The sequence below is a fragment of the Myotis lucifugus genome, unplaced genomic scaffold, assembly GCF_000147115.1.
Source record: "Myotis lucifugus unplaced genomic scaffold, Myoluc2.0 scaffold_792, whole genome shotgun sequence".
Classification (NCBI taxonomy): domain Eukaryota; kingdom Metazoa; phylum Chordata; class Mammalia; order Chiroptera; family Vespertilionidae; genus Myotis; species Myotis lucifugus.
The window spans coordinates 130,601-148,359 of record NW_005871840.1 but is presented as its reverse complement, the minus strand read 5'-3'; the positions used below and the strand labels follow the sequence as shown (position 1 = coordinate 148,359).

General features: G+C 48.1%; 1 protein-coding gene across 2 annotated transcripts in view; it reads left to right on the top strand.

Annotated features, from left to right (window-relative positions):
* Positions 1–17,759, top strand: part of NUP93 (nucleoporin 93) — an 81,057-nt gene that overhangs the window by 57,567 nt on the left and 5,731 nt on the right. For both annotated transcript variants that reach the window (XM_023747091.1, XM_006106276.3), the window contains exons 6-17: positions 4,829–4,903; positions 7,097–7,186; positions 8,916–9,055; positions 10,718–10,850; positions 12,002–12,159; positions 13,015–13,180; positions 13,439–13,532; positions 14,275–14,466; positions 14,859–14,985; positions 15,071–15,143; positions 15,418–15,462; positions 16,981–17,097. In XM_023747091.1, coding sequence (XP_023602859.1) covers positions 4,829–4,903; positions 7,097–7,186; positions 8,916–9,055; positions 10,718–10,850; positions 12,002–12,159; positions 13,015–13,180; positions 13,439–13,532; positions 14,275–14,466; positions 14,859–14,985; positions 15,071–15,143; positions 15,418–15,462; positions 16,981–17,097 — 1,410 coding nt within the window. The remainder of the gene's footprint in view (positions 1–4,828; positions 4,904–7,096; positions 7,187–8,915; positions 9,056–10,717; positions 10,851–12,001; positions 12,160–13,014; positions 13,181–13,438; positions 13,533–14,274; positions 14,467–14,858; positions 14,986–15,070; positions 15,144–15,417; positions 15,463–16,980; positions 17,098–17,759) is intronic.

The following is a 17,759-nucleotide window of genomic DNA, read 5'->3' as shown; positions in this document are numbered from 1 at the left end:
CATGGTTTTATAAACTTCATTTTTTAAAATGGTGTTAATAGGTTGTGGTCTGTATTGGGATTTGGAAGTAATTATAAGCTGTTAATGAGATGTTCTTTCTTGATTGTTCTTTTCTTAAAAATAGACTAGTCTACTTAGTAGACTCTTCTTCCCTGACCTGGAGTCCCCTTGGGAAGGGGGTTACCAGCACTTGCTGTTCTCTGTGACACCAGCAGAGTGGGTAGGCTGGCTGTAAAAGCCAGTGAATGGAGTGGTGGCTTTCTCCCCAGGTTATCCAGGGAGTTGCCACTTTATGAAACCCTGTGGGTTTTATTGTTTGTTGCTGTTGTTTTGAACTTTTTTCCTAAAGTACAACGTGTCCAGAAAAGCCCACATCCTAAGAATACAACTCAGTGAACGATCACAAATGGAACACACCCAGATGGAGAACCAGGACATTACCAGCACCCAAGAGCCCTCATTATACGCCTTTCCAGTTACTGCCCCCACTGCCTCCAGCAGGGGAACCACTGCTGTGACTTCTAACATCATAGATTAACTAGAGGCCCAGTGCACGAAATTTGTGCATGGGTAGGGTCCCTAGGCCTGGCCCGGCGATCAAGGCCAATCAGGGCCTTCTGGCTGCTGACCCAGGCCTCCCTTTGTTCCGCGCCGCCCCCTGGTGGTCAGCGCACATCATAGTGAGCCATTGGTCTCCCAGTCAAACTCCTGCAGGGACAATTTGCCTGTGTGTGTGTGTGTGTATGTATGTTTTATTTATATTGTCTGTTTTTGAACTTTATGTAAATGGAGTCATACAATATGTGCTCCTGTTTCTGCTTAACATTCTGTATATCATTGTAGGCCATTCATTCTCATGGCTGAACAGTGTAACTGCAATCTGTGTACTCATTCTGGAATTGATGGACATTTGGATAGTTTCCAGTTTGGGGCTTTTATAAATAGCACTATTGTGAACATTTTATCCTTTTAAATTTAACCATTCTGGTGGATAAGTGGAACCGTGTGTTTTTACAGGCTTTTTCCATATAATTTTCTTCAAAGTAGTGGAAAGGTGATATTTTCTTCACTTGGGCAGGCACTTTTCTGTGTGGCGCTGCTGACCTGACAGCACATGGGGTATGAGCAGTGTTGGGAATCGATGTATCTTAGCCACCTTTAAAAACAGCACTTAAAGGTAAATTTATCTAACCTTAGTGGGGTCCAGTGGCTGTGCTGGAATTAGACATAGTCAATGGATGGTCCTTAATGTGTTGTCTGGAATATGACTTAGCCTAGCAACTAATAGGCTCAGTAGAGAAGCTTAACTAGAGGCCCAATGCACAAAATTCATGCAAGAGTACGCCTTCCTTCCCCTGGCTGCTGGCACCGGCTTCCCTCTGGCACCCGGGATCCGGGCTTCCCTACGGCCCCGGCTTTGTCCGGAAGGACGTCCGGTCTAATTAGCATATTACCCTTTTATTATTATAGATTATTATAGATAGTTACAGATAATGATGGTCACATTCCACACTGTGATGTGTGAACAGCGTATATGGACATAGTGTCTGATTTTGATAACTGACTTAGTGCCATATTTCATCAATTCCAAGAAAGATATGTGTATCTTTCCCCCGTTTTAACATTTCTGAAATCAGGATGTCTTAAATTCAGTGGTGAGTTATACTACCACCACTGGTAGTACTGGTTTCTGGGTACAGATTTCATAGCCAGCATTGTAAATTAATCACTTTGGTCCCATTGTGCTCATATAAAGCCAATTTACTTTCTTCTGTAGTATTGCCGTAGTTCCTCTTCATTCTGTACTTGTTTTGCTAGGAGTGTTAGTTCCATACTTTTCTCCCTAACTAGAATGTGCCCTCCTTGGGAAAAGTTTGATTCATCCCTGGATACACTTTGAACAACAGTAGATGCTCAGTAAAAGTTTGTAATTCCCTCCTGTCACGCTCCAGCCATGCCTCACCTGTTCTGGGATGCTCTCTTAGAATGCCTGTTCTGGGAACACCGTCTGCTCTGAGAGGACCCTCCTTGTGGCTGTGCTCCCAGAGGTGGCTGTTTCTCCACATATCTCTAGACTCCTGGGTGAGCCCCTTCTCTGGCCCTGCCTTCCATCTTCCCTCCCTGCCTTTCCGATCTCTGGTTCCTGTTCCTGTCACCCCCACTGTATTCAGTCTGGGCCCTGTGCAGGGAAACTCATAAGTATGAGGAGTTTGCAGTGTTATTCCTACAGAGTATACTGGTTTCCCAGCCTCAAGCAGCCCTTGGCTTTGAAATTCCAACAAGCGTTTGCTGGTTCCTCAGCTCAGGAATGTGCACGTACACATCCTGTGGACGGATAATTGACCTTATGTGTGGTGACACAGAGGCTGGGCCAAGGGCAAATGAAGGAAAGGTGCTTTTGAAAACAAGAGCATTAAGCAAAATTAATTTAAATGGAAATCTGAAACCTAAAATCCAACTACTTTTTAAATGGATAATTTTAAAAATTGGGTTTTTAGTACTGGATAATGTTTCTCAAGGCTATTTGTGTGTATTTAGCTGAAACGGCTGTGTCCTTGCAGAAATGTTTTAGTGCTGCTCCCCTGTCATTCCCCCGCCTCATTCCTCCTCAGGTCACTGGGATTAACAGGTGTAGAGCTCTGTTCTTTAAAAAGACCTGCGATGGTTGGTTCTGTTCCAGAACGGTGGTCTTATTGAACAGCCCTCAACTCTGTTACTGGGAACACTCACAATTAGTCCAGATGTTGAAAACGAGCTGCTGGGGCTTCTGTTCATACAGGAATGTGTTTATTATAAAAAGACCAGACGAGAATTTCCAGCCAGCTCCAAGTAACATATTTTAAGTTATGTTTCTGTAGTGTCCATGTCTATCTATTGTTCAATGTAGGATTTATTTCTATGTTTATTTTTGTATAAAACATGATAACAGCTAACACTTATTGGCTGAGTGTTGGGCACTACACTGAGCTCTTTCTACTTAATCTTCACAACAGTGTTGTGAATACTGTTCTGGCCGGCAGTGGGTGCCGACTTTGGATGCAAACCAGGGTTCCACTGCTTCCTATTGGAGTGACCTTCTGTGCGCTTTGGCGTCTCCATCTGTAAATCGATGTGGTGAAGGTACATATCTCATAGGGTTGTGGAGTGAATACATGGACATGAAGACAGTGCTTGGCACGTAGGAGGTGCTCAGTGAGTGTAGTTATTATTGTTGTAACCTAGTAGTTTTCAGTAATTCCGTGACTCAGATAGGAATGGCCATTGGGTGTATATTTAACTACATATGCCAGACTGAAAGGTAGCAGGGGGCGAAGATAAGAGGTAGGGATTTGGAATAGTCATGGGGTCAGCCAGCTTCTACCAAGGTCGGTGACGTGTTTAAAGCTCTTTTTAATATCAGTGACTGTAGAAGGTCAGCGCTGAGGAGGACCGCTTGAGGACCGCTGTCTGGGACAGCCCCTTCACTCAGCTAATGGGAAGCAGAGGCTCCAAGAGAATGTGCCAGTCCCCAAAGCCAGGGAGAAAGTGGCCTTCCTGGGACCCAGGTGTCCCACAGTCCAGTTCCTTCTCCAGAACCTGAGTGTGTACAGCCCACCTTTCTGTCTCCAGCCCTCTCTCCTCTCTACCCGACTCCCAGGGCAAGCTCGTACGCGTCTTCCGTTGACTGGCTTTGCTAATGCTAGGAAGTATTGCTGCTCTTCCACTGGCTTCCTAAGCCTACTTTAAACTGCTTTGTTTTATTTAGATTTAGAGAATACAGCATTTATTTCTTTTTAAATGAGAGAAGTGTATAAAAAACTTGGTTTCTGCAGTACAGTACAAACTAAAGTATTGGAGATTTAAGAATATAACTATAGGATATATCTAATTTTGATCCATATTTATTTACAGTAGGGAGTAAGCATAGTTAAAGATTAATGTTAGTCTCTCTCTCTCTCTCTCTCTCTCTCTCTCTTTTAAATACTTCTAATCTTTTCCATATATTTGTGTCTAACTCTCCCCAACAGACGGTAAGGTCTTTAAGGGCAGGATCTGCGGCCTGGCTTGTTGTCATCCATGTGGGTCGATGTGCACACAGCTGTGCACAAGGCAGGCAGGCTTGGTGGGGATGCTTACTGAATGGCTGCAGACTGCCACCCAGACTGGCTTCATATCTCCAGATGCAGGAAACTAATCAGCAGCTGTTGTCTTAGTGTGGACTCTAGACTGGAGGTGATGAACCCTATAAACTCCATTCCCTAGCCGTGTGATATGATTCATGGAAACAGGAGGCCCACACATAGCAACGATGGCCTCACTGCCCTGCAGCCATGGAGAGGGCAATGAGGTGGAGCGGGGGCTTGGTATTGAAGCCGAATTTGGGGAAATGTACATTTCAGGAACGGTCACTGAGATATCCTTACAACTTACTCCCCTCCCCCATCATTTTTCAGTTAACTGAGTCCGATGGCCACCCTCTTCTCATGTTCATGGTAAAAAAGTTGCTTTCTCATGAAACCCCTAAAAACATCATTTGGAGGAAGTCTGACTAGGAAACAGACTCCTCATAGTTTTGTTGAAGACAAGCATGTGGTTACCAAGAGGTCGCCAGTTGATTCTTCATCAGGGTACATGCCCGGGTTGCGGGCTCGATCCCCAGTAGGGGGCGTGCAGGAGACAGGCCCTATGATATTTCTCTCTCATAGATGTTTCTCTCTCTTTTTCCCTTCCTTTCCCTCAAATAAAAACATTAAAAAGAGAGAGGCATGTGTTTCTATAATTTTTAGTTTGTTTGTTTATATGACTGAATGCTGTTCTTAACCAGTTCTGAATGTGTATTCGTCTATAGCCAAGTTACATCAGCGATGTGGGACCCCCTGGTCGAAGCTCCCTGGACAGCATCGAGATGGCCTATGCCCGGCAGGTGAGCACACCCTCGAGGAAGACCGAGTCCAGGAACAATGTGGGCCCCTGGGGAGTAAAAGCGAGCAAAGACTTCATGTGAAAGTCAAACCCTGAAGGCTCATTCAGAGGACTGGTTAATATTTTACCATCTAGGCCCCTGGAGAATTCCATCAAATTGGCTAATCGACCGACTCCGATTTGATTTAGGGAAATTGAACTCTGCCTCTGCACTGGCCCAGGCATCTCATTTTGCATTTGGCAGTGGCCCATGCACAGTAAAGCCGGGTAACTGCACTGCTTAGCAAACGGAGTTCTCTATTAACTGAGTTACCTGGGGGGCTGATGGCATCATCAGAAATCCTTCTTCACCTTGTGTGGAGAAATTTCCTAAATGCTTCTCTGCTTCATAAGCATCGTGTACTCACCATTTTCTAATGATGTCCTTGGCAAGCTCACGCTACTGTGGGACCGTGGTCCAGTTGTGTATTATGACCATGTAATCATATGGGTGTGGATTGAGGTAACTGCAGGTGTGGGGAGCACAGGGACTCATTGGACTGAAAAGGCCCTGAGGACACCAAGTACCTGGAACTGACTTTTTTTTTTTTAATATATATTTTTGTTGAATTCAGAGAGGAAGGGAGAGGGAGAGAGAGACAGAAACATAAATGATGAGAGAGAATCATTGATTGGCTGCCTCCTACACACCCCCTACTGGGGGTCAAGCCTACAACCCAGGCATGTGCCCTTGACCAGAATTGAACTGGGGATCCTTCAGTCTGCAGGTTGACGCTCTATCCACTGAGCCAAACCGGCTAGGGCTGGAACTGACTTTTTGAATAAAGCAGTGTTGGCCACCTGTATGTTTTATTCCAATTTGCCGCTTCCTCGCACAAAGTATCAAAAAGGGGAAATTGTTTCCTGAATCGAGGGTGGCAGACTTCCATCCCTCTTACACCCCTTGGTAAGATGAGCTCTAAATACTTTTTTAAAGTCTCAGTTTAACGTGGCCACTTCTCACCAGGCAGCCGAAGCCAGCCCCCTCCTTCCAAATCCCTCAGCTTTTACTACTAGACCGTCATTTCTTTTCCTCCACTCCAATTTTGAGATCCCTCCCCGCATCCTTTAAATTTCACCTTCATTGTTTGACTTCTTCCATTGCCCCAGCCACCACCAGAGTTCAGGCCTAATAAGTAAGCTTCTGAGGAGAGAAACTGAGTATTTTGTATCTGTGAAGACTAGGGTCATAGAGCTAACCTTCCCAGCACCAAGGACACCACAGTGTCATGTAGCTGTTTAGTGCCTGTGCCTTCCAGTGGGGAGTGAATCTTTACATCCCAGATTGAACATGGTACCTTGCACAGCGGGGAGGGCCCCATGCTCATTGAATGAATAAACACCACCTCACAGTTTAAAACCCATTTTAAATCTTTGCAACGCCCCCAGAGGCTACGTGGTAGCATCCCCCATTTATGGTAGAGGGAAGTAGGGTTCAGTGGGTTCCTGGTTTGTCTGACATCACTACCTTGTTTGGTTCCTGGTAGAGCAAGGACTTCAGATGTAAAGGCTAGAACTTGGTAGTTTTTACAATCGTTATTTTAGTTCTTTTAAAATACAATTCAAAGTAATAGTAGTTTTTTCGTACCTTAAACATCACATAATTCCTTTTCCTTGGGAACATTTGCTAAGGAGAAAGGGCACTCCAAAGTGTAACAGCCGCTGTTCTGACCCGGGGAGGGCTGCAGCCACACCCTCCCGGCTCAGTCCCCGAGCCCTGGGCCTGGCCCGTTCCATCCTTTTGCTGAAAGATTACCAAACTTTGCCTCGGGTTCTTAGGGAGCAGCTTCGGGAGTCCTTCCATTGCCCATCTCTCCCTGTGGTCCTTGCTCCCTGGGACTGAGGGTCTGCTGGGCAGAGAGGCACAGAATGGCCTGCGGTACTCCCCCCAGGCCCACCCCGCTCCCGGTTCTCAGGTGTCAGGAAGGGTGGGGGGGGGGCAGTTAGCTCTTGTGTGCATGCGGATGCTATTGCCCAACCACACACCTGGGAAGCGGGCTGTGGCCTTGCCCACTGGGCAGGACGGATAGGAAGAAGGACAGGTTGGTCAAAGCTTTGCTGCCTGTGGGGCAGGAGCTGGCTTTAGCACTGCTTCAAGAGGTTTTCAAAAGAAGAGATGAAACTAGAAATGTGCCTTTGCTTTTCGTTATTTCAGATTTATATCTATAACGAGAAGATCGTAAACGGGCACCTGCAGCCTAACCTCGTGGACCTCTGCGCTTCCGTCGCAGAGCTGGATGATAAGGTAGGGCCCAGAGCCGGCCCGAGCAGGAACCTGGGGCCGGTGTTCAGAGGGGATTAGCACCTTGCTGACTTGGCAGAAATGGGCTGAAGAAACATTCTGTTCCATGGGATAAAATGTTAACTGTTCCTCAGAGTTGTATTGTAAATAATTTAAAAATATATATACATTTCAATGATGTGAGAGGGAGAAAGAGATAGAAACATCAATGATGAGAGAGAATCATGGATCGGATGCCTCCTGCATGCCCCCTACTGGTGATCGAGCCCACAACCCAGGCATGTGCCCTTGACCGGAATCGAACCTGGGACCCTTCAGCCTGCAGGCTGACGCTCTATCCACTGAGCCAAACCGGCTAGGTCTTGGGTTGGTTTTTTGATGATGGTGCTATCCATGTACTTTTAATGCATCTTCAGAAGGTTCAGCCAGGATCAATTCTTGGACACAGGAGTTCTTGAGCTGTGTTTGCTTTGAAGTCCTGTTGGGCTCTAACTCCTCCCTCACTGGTTTCCCTCCTTAGGCAGACTAATGGGAGCTGAGTTGTGTAGGTGACGTATGTGGTTTTCACACCCGTGAGCCCCTTGAACGTGATTCTGGTGGGGCCTTTATAAACATTCTTCATATCTTCATATGCTGCTGGTTCCCTTGCTCTCTGACTCCCCCTCTTTATTCCCATCCCTCAGTTCTTATCCCTGGCCAATTTTATCCCCCAGGGGAAAATAAATTACATGGATGGTTGGATTGGTAGGAGGCCAGGAGGAAGGGGAAAAGAGGAAGGATATAGTGGAAGTACACAGATTTTTTTCCTTCAAAAATGCATCCAACTTTGCTTTTTTTAAAATAGTAAAATATAAGGCACTACAAACAGATCTAAAGAAGAAAGGACGCGACTCACCTACCATGTCACCAGCTAGGAAGAGTCGCATTTGGGTGGATTTTCTACAGTTTTAATTTTGGAGAGGACAGTGAAAACAGGATTTTCTTTTTTCCTTTGGAAAAGTGTAAACCTGCTTTTCTCCACTCGTTCAAGGATTCTTCACTTTAGAATAGTGCAGAGGTTCAGGAAACACGTTTTCCAGGAGGGATGTACAGCCAGGCGGGTTCTGGGAGAGGGAGTCCCAGCTGTGTGGTGGGAATAAGGGCGAGAAAGCCCACTCTTGTCCCCCTGCTCCTGTCGCGGGAGGCGCCTTCTGAAGGGACTGGGTGGGAAGGAAAAGGGGAGGCTGTGACACTCCCAGAATGGGGTAAGAGCAGTGGCCCTGGGGAGGCTCTGGAGGACAAAACATATTATTTAGGTTAAGCTTTAATTTGAAGCCTTAAAATACTGAAATGACCTTGTAAGGACTGAAATGCAGCTACTTGAGTTCAAACTCCTAGCGCGTTGGACGATTGTAAATGTATTCACTCTCTCTTAAGGGATAACCCACTGAGATTCAGTGTTCTTGTTAGTTCTGTGTGGTCTTAAGTGTGTGGGTGGTTCTGTCAGGCCTGGGATAGTCATTGATCTGAAGCCAGCTCGGGGCAGGCTGCTCGTTGGAAGGTGGAAGCCTGGCAGGTGGCGGGGCAGAGGTGCATCTTCTGTGCTGGGCGTAGCCTGGGGGCCTCAGGCAGGAGACGTTAGCCTCTCCCCCTCCACGTCCTGCCTGCCTGTGGTGAGCAGGTCAATGCGAGGAAGAGCCAGGCAGTTCTCTAGCCCCACAGCATCGTCACGTGCCGTCTTATTTATGTGCAGAACATCTCTGACCTGTGGACCATGGTAAAGCAAATGACAGACGTGCTGTTGGCACCGGCGACGGATGCCCTAAAGAGCCGCAGCAGCGTGGAAGTGCGCATGGAGTTGGTCAGGCAGGCCCTGGGGTACCTGGAGCAGAGGTAAGGCGGCAGCAGCACCGTGGGGCTGGCTCTCAAGTGCCCGAACGCCACTCACTTCTCCTGTGTCAAGTAGTCCTCAAGCTAAGTGCTCTGTAGCTGGTACAGTTTAAGCAAGTTGAGCAGGTCCGAGGGGAGTAATCCTGTTTTCAGAAGCATTTCTCTATCGGGACTAGTTCTGCAACGATGTAAAATCGTGGTAGGTGGGGGCACTGTTACACTTCTCTTTTTCTCTTTCTCCTCTCTCTGCCCCTCAGTATGGAGGCAACATGATTATTAGACCAAAGTGCCTTAGGTCGGGATCCTGTTCCCTCATGCGGCTCAGCAGTGACTCCTTAGGCTTTTTTGTTTTTGCTCAGCATTTTAATTTTCACACCCGGCAGTCTTGCCACCTTTAAACCTTAGGAAGGCCCCTTGATCCTTTATTTTCCTTCTGGTTCTAGTCGGTTAACTCTGTGAGTCCAGTCCTTCCCAGGCCTGTGATTTGTGCCTGGGTTTCTTTGCCACCCCCTCACTAATTGGACGTGGTCACTGAGGGGCCTATGGCTGTGCCCTAACTATTGTCCCCTTCGTTGGTAGGGCTGGTGCCATTCATCCCTCCCTGTGGACACTCCTTCCAGCTCTGAATTGGCCAGCAGGGGTCGTCATGAGTGTGCAACAGACCCTGTTTGTTTCAGAGACAGGGTGCTGGGCTCTGCTGGCTCGAGAAGAAAAGCCAAGCTGAATACACTGCTCAGTTCAGCTCCTGGCCACGGGGCCTGTGCAGCTGCCTGTGGCCTGGCAGTGTGGTCCCTTAATCAACAGAATAACACTTCATTAGGAGCTCGTAAGGCTTCCTGGGTGTAACTGAGGTAATTCAGACTTGGTCAGCAGAGAATAGGTTTTTATACCAAGTCCTGTGTTATACAGTAGCTACACGAAATGAACACCATGAGACACATTGAACTCACTGGACTCCATTAACACTGGTGCTTGCCTTCACCAGTGGTACCAGGCTGTGTTCTTTGGTTTTATATCTGGTAAGCAATTGCCCTGCCCCTTTATTTTATTATTATTATTATTATTATTTTCATTTATTTTTTTAGAATTATCTTGTCCCAGTAATTCCTTTAGCAGCGCTTGGAGCTATTTGGGAGTTTCCTGTCCACATTATTGTAACTATGTTCGTTTTCACTCTGGCGGCATTGTTCCCTGCTGGCATTCATTTTAAGGATTCACTGTCACCTGTTGATAAAAAGAATATTTTAGAACGATTATACTCACTTTTAAAGTATTTTTGCTGGTGCTATTCTTTTAAATTTTTGTAGGTTGAAATTTTTCCAAAGAAAAAGTTTAAAAAGAACTCACTTGAACATTAGGCTGTGAGCGGCAGCAATTATTATTCTGCATATTAGCCCTAATGCACTTGAAGTCCACAGTTATGTTCCTCCAGGGATTCTGTTGAGTATCTGCAGTGATGAGAAATCGTTACAACGATCCGCTGCCCACTGCATAGGTAATGCGGTTCGCTTCATTAAATATGCACCATTTCCTCTTCTGTGTCAGGCTGGACGTCCAGGCCCCGCCCTGCAGAGTCCACAGTCTATCTAATGCCATGGATATGGACACAGATGGGTGTAATATGGGTTTTCAACCTCCTTAGTTTTTTCTTTTAATTTTTTCCAGTTATAAGAATTATACCCTCGTGACTGTCTTTGGAAATTTGCATCAGGCCCAGCTGGGCGGCGTGCCTGGGACTTACCAGTTGGTTCGAAGTTTCCTGAACATTAAACTGCCAGCTCCTTTGCCTGGACTTCAGGTATTGGCAATTTTCTCTGTATGATCATTTATACCTCCAGAGTTTTCTGTTAAAATGAGGTGTGTAGAAAAGAGAACAGAAGGGAGAGGAGAGAAGCTAGGAGGCCTTGGGAGGCTAGTAGTGGAGTCCGGCTGATGATGGCACTTGCTCAGCTCAGTATGTGTGTGTGGGGGAGGGGGGCGTAGGATGTCCTGGGTCCCAGATGTGTTTTGAAAGTAGAGCCAGTAGGACTTGAAGAACTTGGAACTGGGTGTGGGAGGCAGAGTCAGGGATGACTTCTGAGATTGTTGGCTCTGACTGCTAGAAGAATGGAGTTGGATATGGTTCTTAGGATGTGGCCTCTGCTCAGCTCACAATCCCGTTGGGGAATTATCATTTATCATGCTGTGTGAAAGTGCTACTGAGTGTTGGGATACACAGGAGGCTGGCTTCATAGAGGTGAGGTTCACACTTGTGCTTGATAAACAGGGGCTCACCAGCCTGGGGCGTGGAAAAGAATATTCCACAAGGAGGGAACAGCATGAACAGATGCATGGAGGCAGGAAAGAGTATCTGGAGTATTGGCTGTGTGCTAGGGCGTGAAGGCCTTGAGTGCCAGACTCAGCATTTCAGATGTAAACAGCTCAAAGGGGTTTAGGCGGGGAAGTGATATGATAAGATCTGGGTTTTAGAAAGAGTCCTGCAGGGGTAGATAGAGATCTGCGGTTCACCTCTCTGGAGTTTTATAAACTCAGAATGAAAATGATGGTCTCTTATTGGTCAAGGAACGTCTTTAGCCCTCTTTGTGGGGGTTGCAGGAGTGCACGTCTAAGTTGTCACAGAACATGTTACCTGATTTCTGCAGGCTACTGGGGTTCCGTGGAGAAACCACTGGCTGGCTCTGAATCGGGTGGGGCACATAGTGATTTAGAGGAAAAGCTGCAGAGCCAGACTGCCAGTTGTCAGCTCACCTTAAACAAACACTTCACGTTGCCACACCTCATTTTCTTTGTAAAACAGGGAGGAGGAGGCGGTCATGAATGGTGCCTACCTAATGGGGTGGTCAGTATTAAGGGACCCAGTACAGGAACACTTAGCTGAGGGTCAGCATGTCAGAAAGCTGTGGGTAGGCTTTTGTTTGTGTGTTTATTTGAGCCTCTTTCTTCTTTTAGGATGGAGAGGTGGAAGGCCATCCTGTGTGGGCGTTAATTTATTACTGCATGCGCTGCGGAGACCTGCTTGCTGCCTCACAGGTGGTTAACCTAGCCCAGCACCAGCTGGGAGAGTTTAAAACCTGGTTCCAGGAATACATGAACAGCAAGGACAGGAGGTACGGTGACCGGATGGCGCGTCCAGAAGCAGCGCTCTCTTTTCCCTCTGCATGGCTCACAATAAGTTTCCACTCAGGAAAAATAAAGTGTAGAGAGCGAGTAGGAGTCTCTGGAGAATAACCGTTGAAAACCTTAGAAGAAGAGCCAGCCCCGTTCCGGTACTCATTTCTAGAAGGTCACACGTCTGAGTTTGAGGAATTTTCTGTGCCAGTGCGGGAGAGGCTGTGGTGGGAGCATGATTTGACTTATTCTGCAAATCCCAGGCACAGCAGGGTGCTTACAAAATGATTAGCTGATTAGCACTTAGTGCTTTTCTGGTTAGCTCAGTTGTCATGCACTCCTTAGCTCAAAGGCTAGAATTAGAAGTTAGTTTAAATATACGGACATTATGTAGAAGAATTTGTTTGGCAATGTTAATAATGCCATGTCCAGAGATTGTTTTAAGCCATAAGTCCCTGTCTTGTTCGTATCAGAGAGTAAAGTAGGGTTAATGTCCTTGAGTTTCCCCGCAGAGGGAGACCCTGAGGCAAGGATTTGCATGCAGGTGTTTATCTGGGATGTGATCCCACATGGATAAGGGACTCCCTCTTGTCTATCACTGCTGGAGGGCCCTGGGGAGTGGGGAGGAGTATTAACTCCCCGAGTTTCCGCCCTGCCCTGCAGCCTCTAGTGGAGGAAGCTGGCAGGCGGTCACCAGTCAGATTACAGTGATGGGAGCCGGGGGTGGCGGGACAGTGCCTGTGACCCTCGGTGAAGGAAGGCTTTCTAACTGTCACGCCATTGGGACCGGGCGCTTTCAGATGCCCTTGAGGATCTTAGTGACGCTGTTTCTGTCTGTTCCCTTGTGTCTGTAGATTGTCCCCACCTACAGAGAACAAGCTCCGGCTGCATTACCGCAGGGCCCTCAGGAACAACACAGACCCCTACAAGCGGGCCGTGTACTGTATCATCGGCAGATGTGATGTCACCGACAACCAGAGCGAAGTGGCCGACAAAACTGAGGACTACCTGTGGCTAAAGGCAGGTGCCGCTTTTCTTGCCCAAGTGGGGCTTTAGCCCCTTCCCTCTGCTCGAGTTCTACCCGCAGATTCTACCTGCTTAATGTATGACGCCAATGAGGCGACCAGGCTAGTGGACTTCCTGTCTCCACTTTTGATTGTGTAATTCCCAGCCCGTAACCACGCCACTAGCACAGCGCCTGAGCAGTTATAGCTGCAGCTGCACGCCTGGCTCAGGACATACTCCGTGCCAATACACCTGTTTCTCTTGGGGGTTTAGTTGAACCAAGTGTGTTTCGATGATGACGGCACCAGCTCCCCACAAGACAGGCTCACTCTCTCACAGTTCCAGAAACAGCTGCTGGAAGACTATGGTAAGATACCCTGAACCTAACGTCCTTCCCGAGTTCACCCAAGGTCACTACTTACCTTTCTTCTGGAAAATCCTTCACCTCTGAACTCTCTCCTCCAGACCCTGTGGATCTTCAAAACACAGCACAGCACAACGATTTCAAATCGCAGTAGAGGCCGTGTGGCCTTCAGCAGGGTTGTGACTTAGGGTCTGTACAGTAGCTGTTTTCCTAGAACGGCTCGGATCGACATTTGCTCAGGGAGAGGCGTAGAGAGGACTTGCCTATTGCTTTCTCATAGATCTCCCAGTGGCTGTATCAGAGCACAGATGTGGGAGAAATAGTTCCCCCCCCCCCCCCGCCCCACACACACACATTGTTTAAGAATCTTGGAAGAAAAGATTCCAGGTAGTGGTCAGTAGTTGTTGAATTCAGTTACTGCGAATCTGAGTGATCTGAAGCCCCTTTGCAGTCTTCATTCCTCTCCTTGTTGAGGGACTTCATCAGGATAAGGAGATCAGCAGCCCTTTTGTATTTCGTTTTAAGGTCCTGAACTCTGTTTCTCTCCCACCTACTGCAAGCAGCTTGGGTTTCACAGCACGATCCGTAAGGTCTAGAGAAGGTCATGGAACCAGGTTGGGTTCACGTGGCGGTGCTCTGTGTCCAGGGCCCCTCCACCCCCAAAGGTCCTTTAAGCGCACAGGCTTCTGTGTGGGGTGCTGTGGAGGCTGACTCCCTCTGCGTGGGCTGTGTCTCCCCCCCACAGGCGAGTCCCACTTCACAGTGAACCAGCAGCCCTTCCTCTACTTCCAAGTGCTGTTCCTGACCGCGCAGTTCGAGGCGGCCATCGCCTTTCTCTTCCGCATGGAGCGGCTGCGCTGCCATGCCGTCCACGTGGCCCTCGTGCTCTTTGAGCTGAAACTGCTTTTAAAGTCCTCGGGACAGAGTGCGCAGCTCCGTGAGTGTTCATTGGCAGTCGCATAACCACGTCCCTTCCCCCATTGGGTGGCGGTGGACTCATCCCTGCAGCCAGCGAGGATTGGGCAGATGGCACCAACCATGACGGCGGTGCCGTGCACAGTGCTGGGTTAGTGGCCGGTCCGGCAGGTTGCCCGGAGGAATGGCAGGAGAAGCAGGTCCTAGAGTCATGAGTCTGGGTCCCCTTATCTCCACTCTGCGCTGGGGAAGAAGTTGAGGACAGGGTGGTGACAGGGTTGGCCAGAGCTGGCGACATTGGTTGGGCTGCAGGACTAGGTGCTGCTGGGTCCTTGGACTCAGCCCCCACACTTCGTGGTTGCCTGGGTCAGAGGGGCAGCGTGGTTGTGACCAGTCCTGTCCCCCATGGTGCAGTCAGCCATGAGCCTGGCGACCCCCCCTGCATGCGGCGGCTGAACTTCGTGCGGCTCCTCATGCTCTACACCCGGAAGTTTGAGTCCACGGACCCGAGGGAGGCCCTCCAGTACTTTTACTTCCTCAGGTAAAAGTTGCTCTTGATCCTTCACTTCAGCTGGTTGTGACCTCGAGTCCACACTAGAAACCACATTGCCTTTGCCCCCATACAGGGACGAGAAAGACAGTCAAGGAGAAAACATGTTCCTACGCTGTGTGAGTGAGCTTGTGATAGAAAGCCGAGAGGTACGTGGTTCCTTCCCGCTCCCACCCGTGGCTGTCAGTAGACACATTCTCACGCTAACCGGGTACCCTCAGCATGGTTCCGATGGAGAAGACCCAGGGGTTTTTAATTCTCTTTGGTTTCTGACAATGAAAATGTTGATTCAGTCCCACTGTTTCCTAGTTAATGTAAGCCTTCTCCCACCTCCCCTCTTTCCTTCCCCGCATGTCCCCAAAGAATTATGGATTATGGGTATATCTTGTCCAGTAAATTGAGTAAACATTTTTGTCTCTGCAGTTCGACATGATCCTTGGGAAACTGGAGAATGATGGGAGTAGAAAGGTGGGTTAGACACACCCCTAGAGATGTGCTAGTTTGCAGTTGGAGATTTATAATTGTCCAAAGATTACAGTTAGGCTTTAGGACTCAAGATACTGAATAAAGGTGTAGATATGAGTGAAGCTGCTTAGTTTAAAACACAAAGAATGACTATTATAGGCCCCAAATGATGACCTTGATTTTACACACATTTGTTTCTCCTAAAAATATGTAAATTGGTGATTAGGTAGCTTTTTATTAGTTGAAAGTACTCGTCTGTTCACGCTGCCACTTTGGGAGCTGAGAAGGCTACATTACTGTTACTCTTGGCTCAGAAAATATGCAAGAAAAAAGATTGATTATTGCAACTACTTTCCCCAGATGGGAAAGTTAGAAATACGCTTGCCCTTTCTCAGAAGGTACTTCTGAGGGCTCAGCACCCCACTGACCCCGAGATGCAGCTGCTCCCGTGAGCCTCAGCAATTCCCTGAGATCCGTCATGCCCATTGGGCGGCTCAGGAGCAGGGACAGAGGCCCTGGCATTGGAGACCAGTCCTGGCCCCACTCGAGCACACTCCCTGTGGCCTCTCCTGGGGACTCACTTTTCTCACCTGTAAAATGGTGGGTAGGACTCAGAGATCTCAAGATGAGCCCACACTGCTCACACCGTCCAGCTGAGAAGGGAGGCCAGTGGCAGGCTGATGGCGACGGCCATGCTGCCTGAGCAGGACAATTGTCGGGCACTGTGCTGAGTGTGTCACAGGGATTTTTAAAAAATCTCATTGTCACAATAACTCAGCCAGGTGGGCATTGTTACCTATCTTTTCCAAGGGAGGTTAATTATTTTCCTCAAGATCACACAGGTAGTAAGAAGGGGAGCTGGAAATTTGAACCCCAGAGCTCCTGCTCTTCCCTGATTGGTGCTGCCTCTAAGATGGCAGGTGCAGGTCCCCTGACTTGGTCCAGTGCTGATGGAGAATCAGAACGGCCAGTCGGACATCACGAGACCCGCCCTGGCTTTCTGTGGTTCCTAAGGCCTCTCATGCTCTCCTGACCATCTGGTTGCCGTTGGGTGATGATGGTGATTAAAAAAAAAAATTCTGATACCCCTTGCGTGTATATTTTGAGCACTGCATTCCTTTTGCCATCTGTCCTAAAAGGAAATCTAAAAATCGGGTATTTTTCCTGAGTTTCCTGGTTCCCCTCCCATGGTGCCTACTCGTCAGCAAAGTTAAAATCATTGGTGGTATTACCCACACTCTGGGTCATTTTGGAAGATTAGAACAGAGTCTTACTGCTGACTCCTCTGTGCTCCCTCTTCAGGCACAGCTTCCTTGGTCCCTTTCATATGTTTAACAAGCCCTTATGTTTCCACGAAAGCCAGAACCCAACCAGAGCCCAACCGATGAAATATATGTATTGCCCAGGGCAAGCATTTTCAGTTAAAGTGGTTTTCAGATCCCAGTTGCTTCTCTGCCTTTAAAATAACAGCTCCATGCACCCATCTCTTTCTTTCTCCCCGTCCATCACCTGTCTTGTCAGCCTGGAGTTATAGATAAGTTTACTAATGACACGAAGCCTATTATCAACAAAGTTGCTTCCGTGGCCGAAAATAAAGGACTGTTCGAGGAAGCTGCAAAGCTTTACGACCTTGCCAAGGTACAGTGCCCCCCCTCCTCCTGCACTTAGTGGATCTGTCACCGAGGGGCATTAAATGCACAGACGTTGGGGGATGCGGGGTCCTGCTCGCCCCCTGCCGAGGCACGCTCCCTGGTACTTGGGCGTCAGTGGTCCCGTCAGGGTGAGACTCTGCTCTACAGAATTGTTTCTGCCCGTGACGTATTTCTGGCCAAGAAAGAGCGGCGTATTGTAAGGATGTCCTGCAGGCACTGAGCTGTAGTCTCACTTGGCAGCCGAATAAGCGTCGTCACATTTTGATGGCGAAGCTGCTGGTGAAAATGCCTTGGTGCCTACCCTCTGGGCAGCGCAGACACACGGGGATTCACGCGGCAGGGAGCAGGATGGCAGCTGAGGTGTTCCGAGAGCGGGAATAAGGGTTTCCACTTAAGAACATACAATGGCTGCTGGTGATCATGTAGCCTAGAAAAGAGGATATTATCTCCTTTTATCAACAGAAGAGTGGACAAAAAGAGGGTTACACTTCTCTCTCTCTTTTTTTTTAATTTAAAGATGTTTTGACTGAGGTCTAATTAAGACGTAGACCAATGCGGATGTTAAGGGCGCAGCTTGAAGATGGTTCTGTAGGTGTAACCACCCCCAGATCAAGATTCAGAGCATGTCCACCCACCACCCCAGAACGT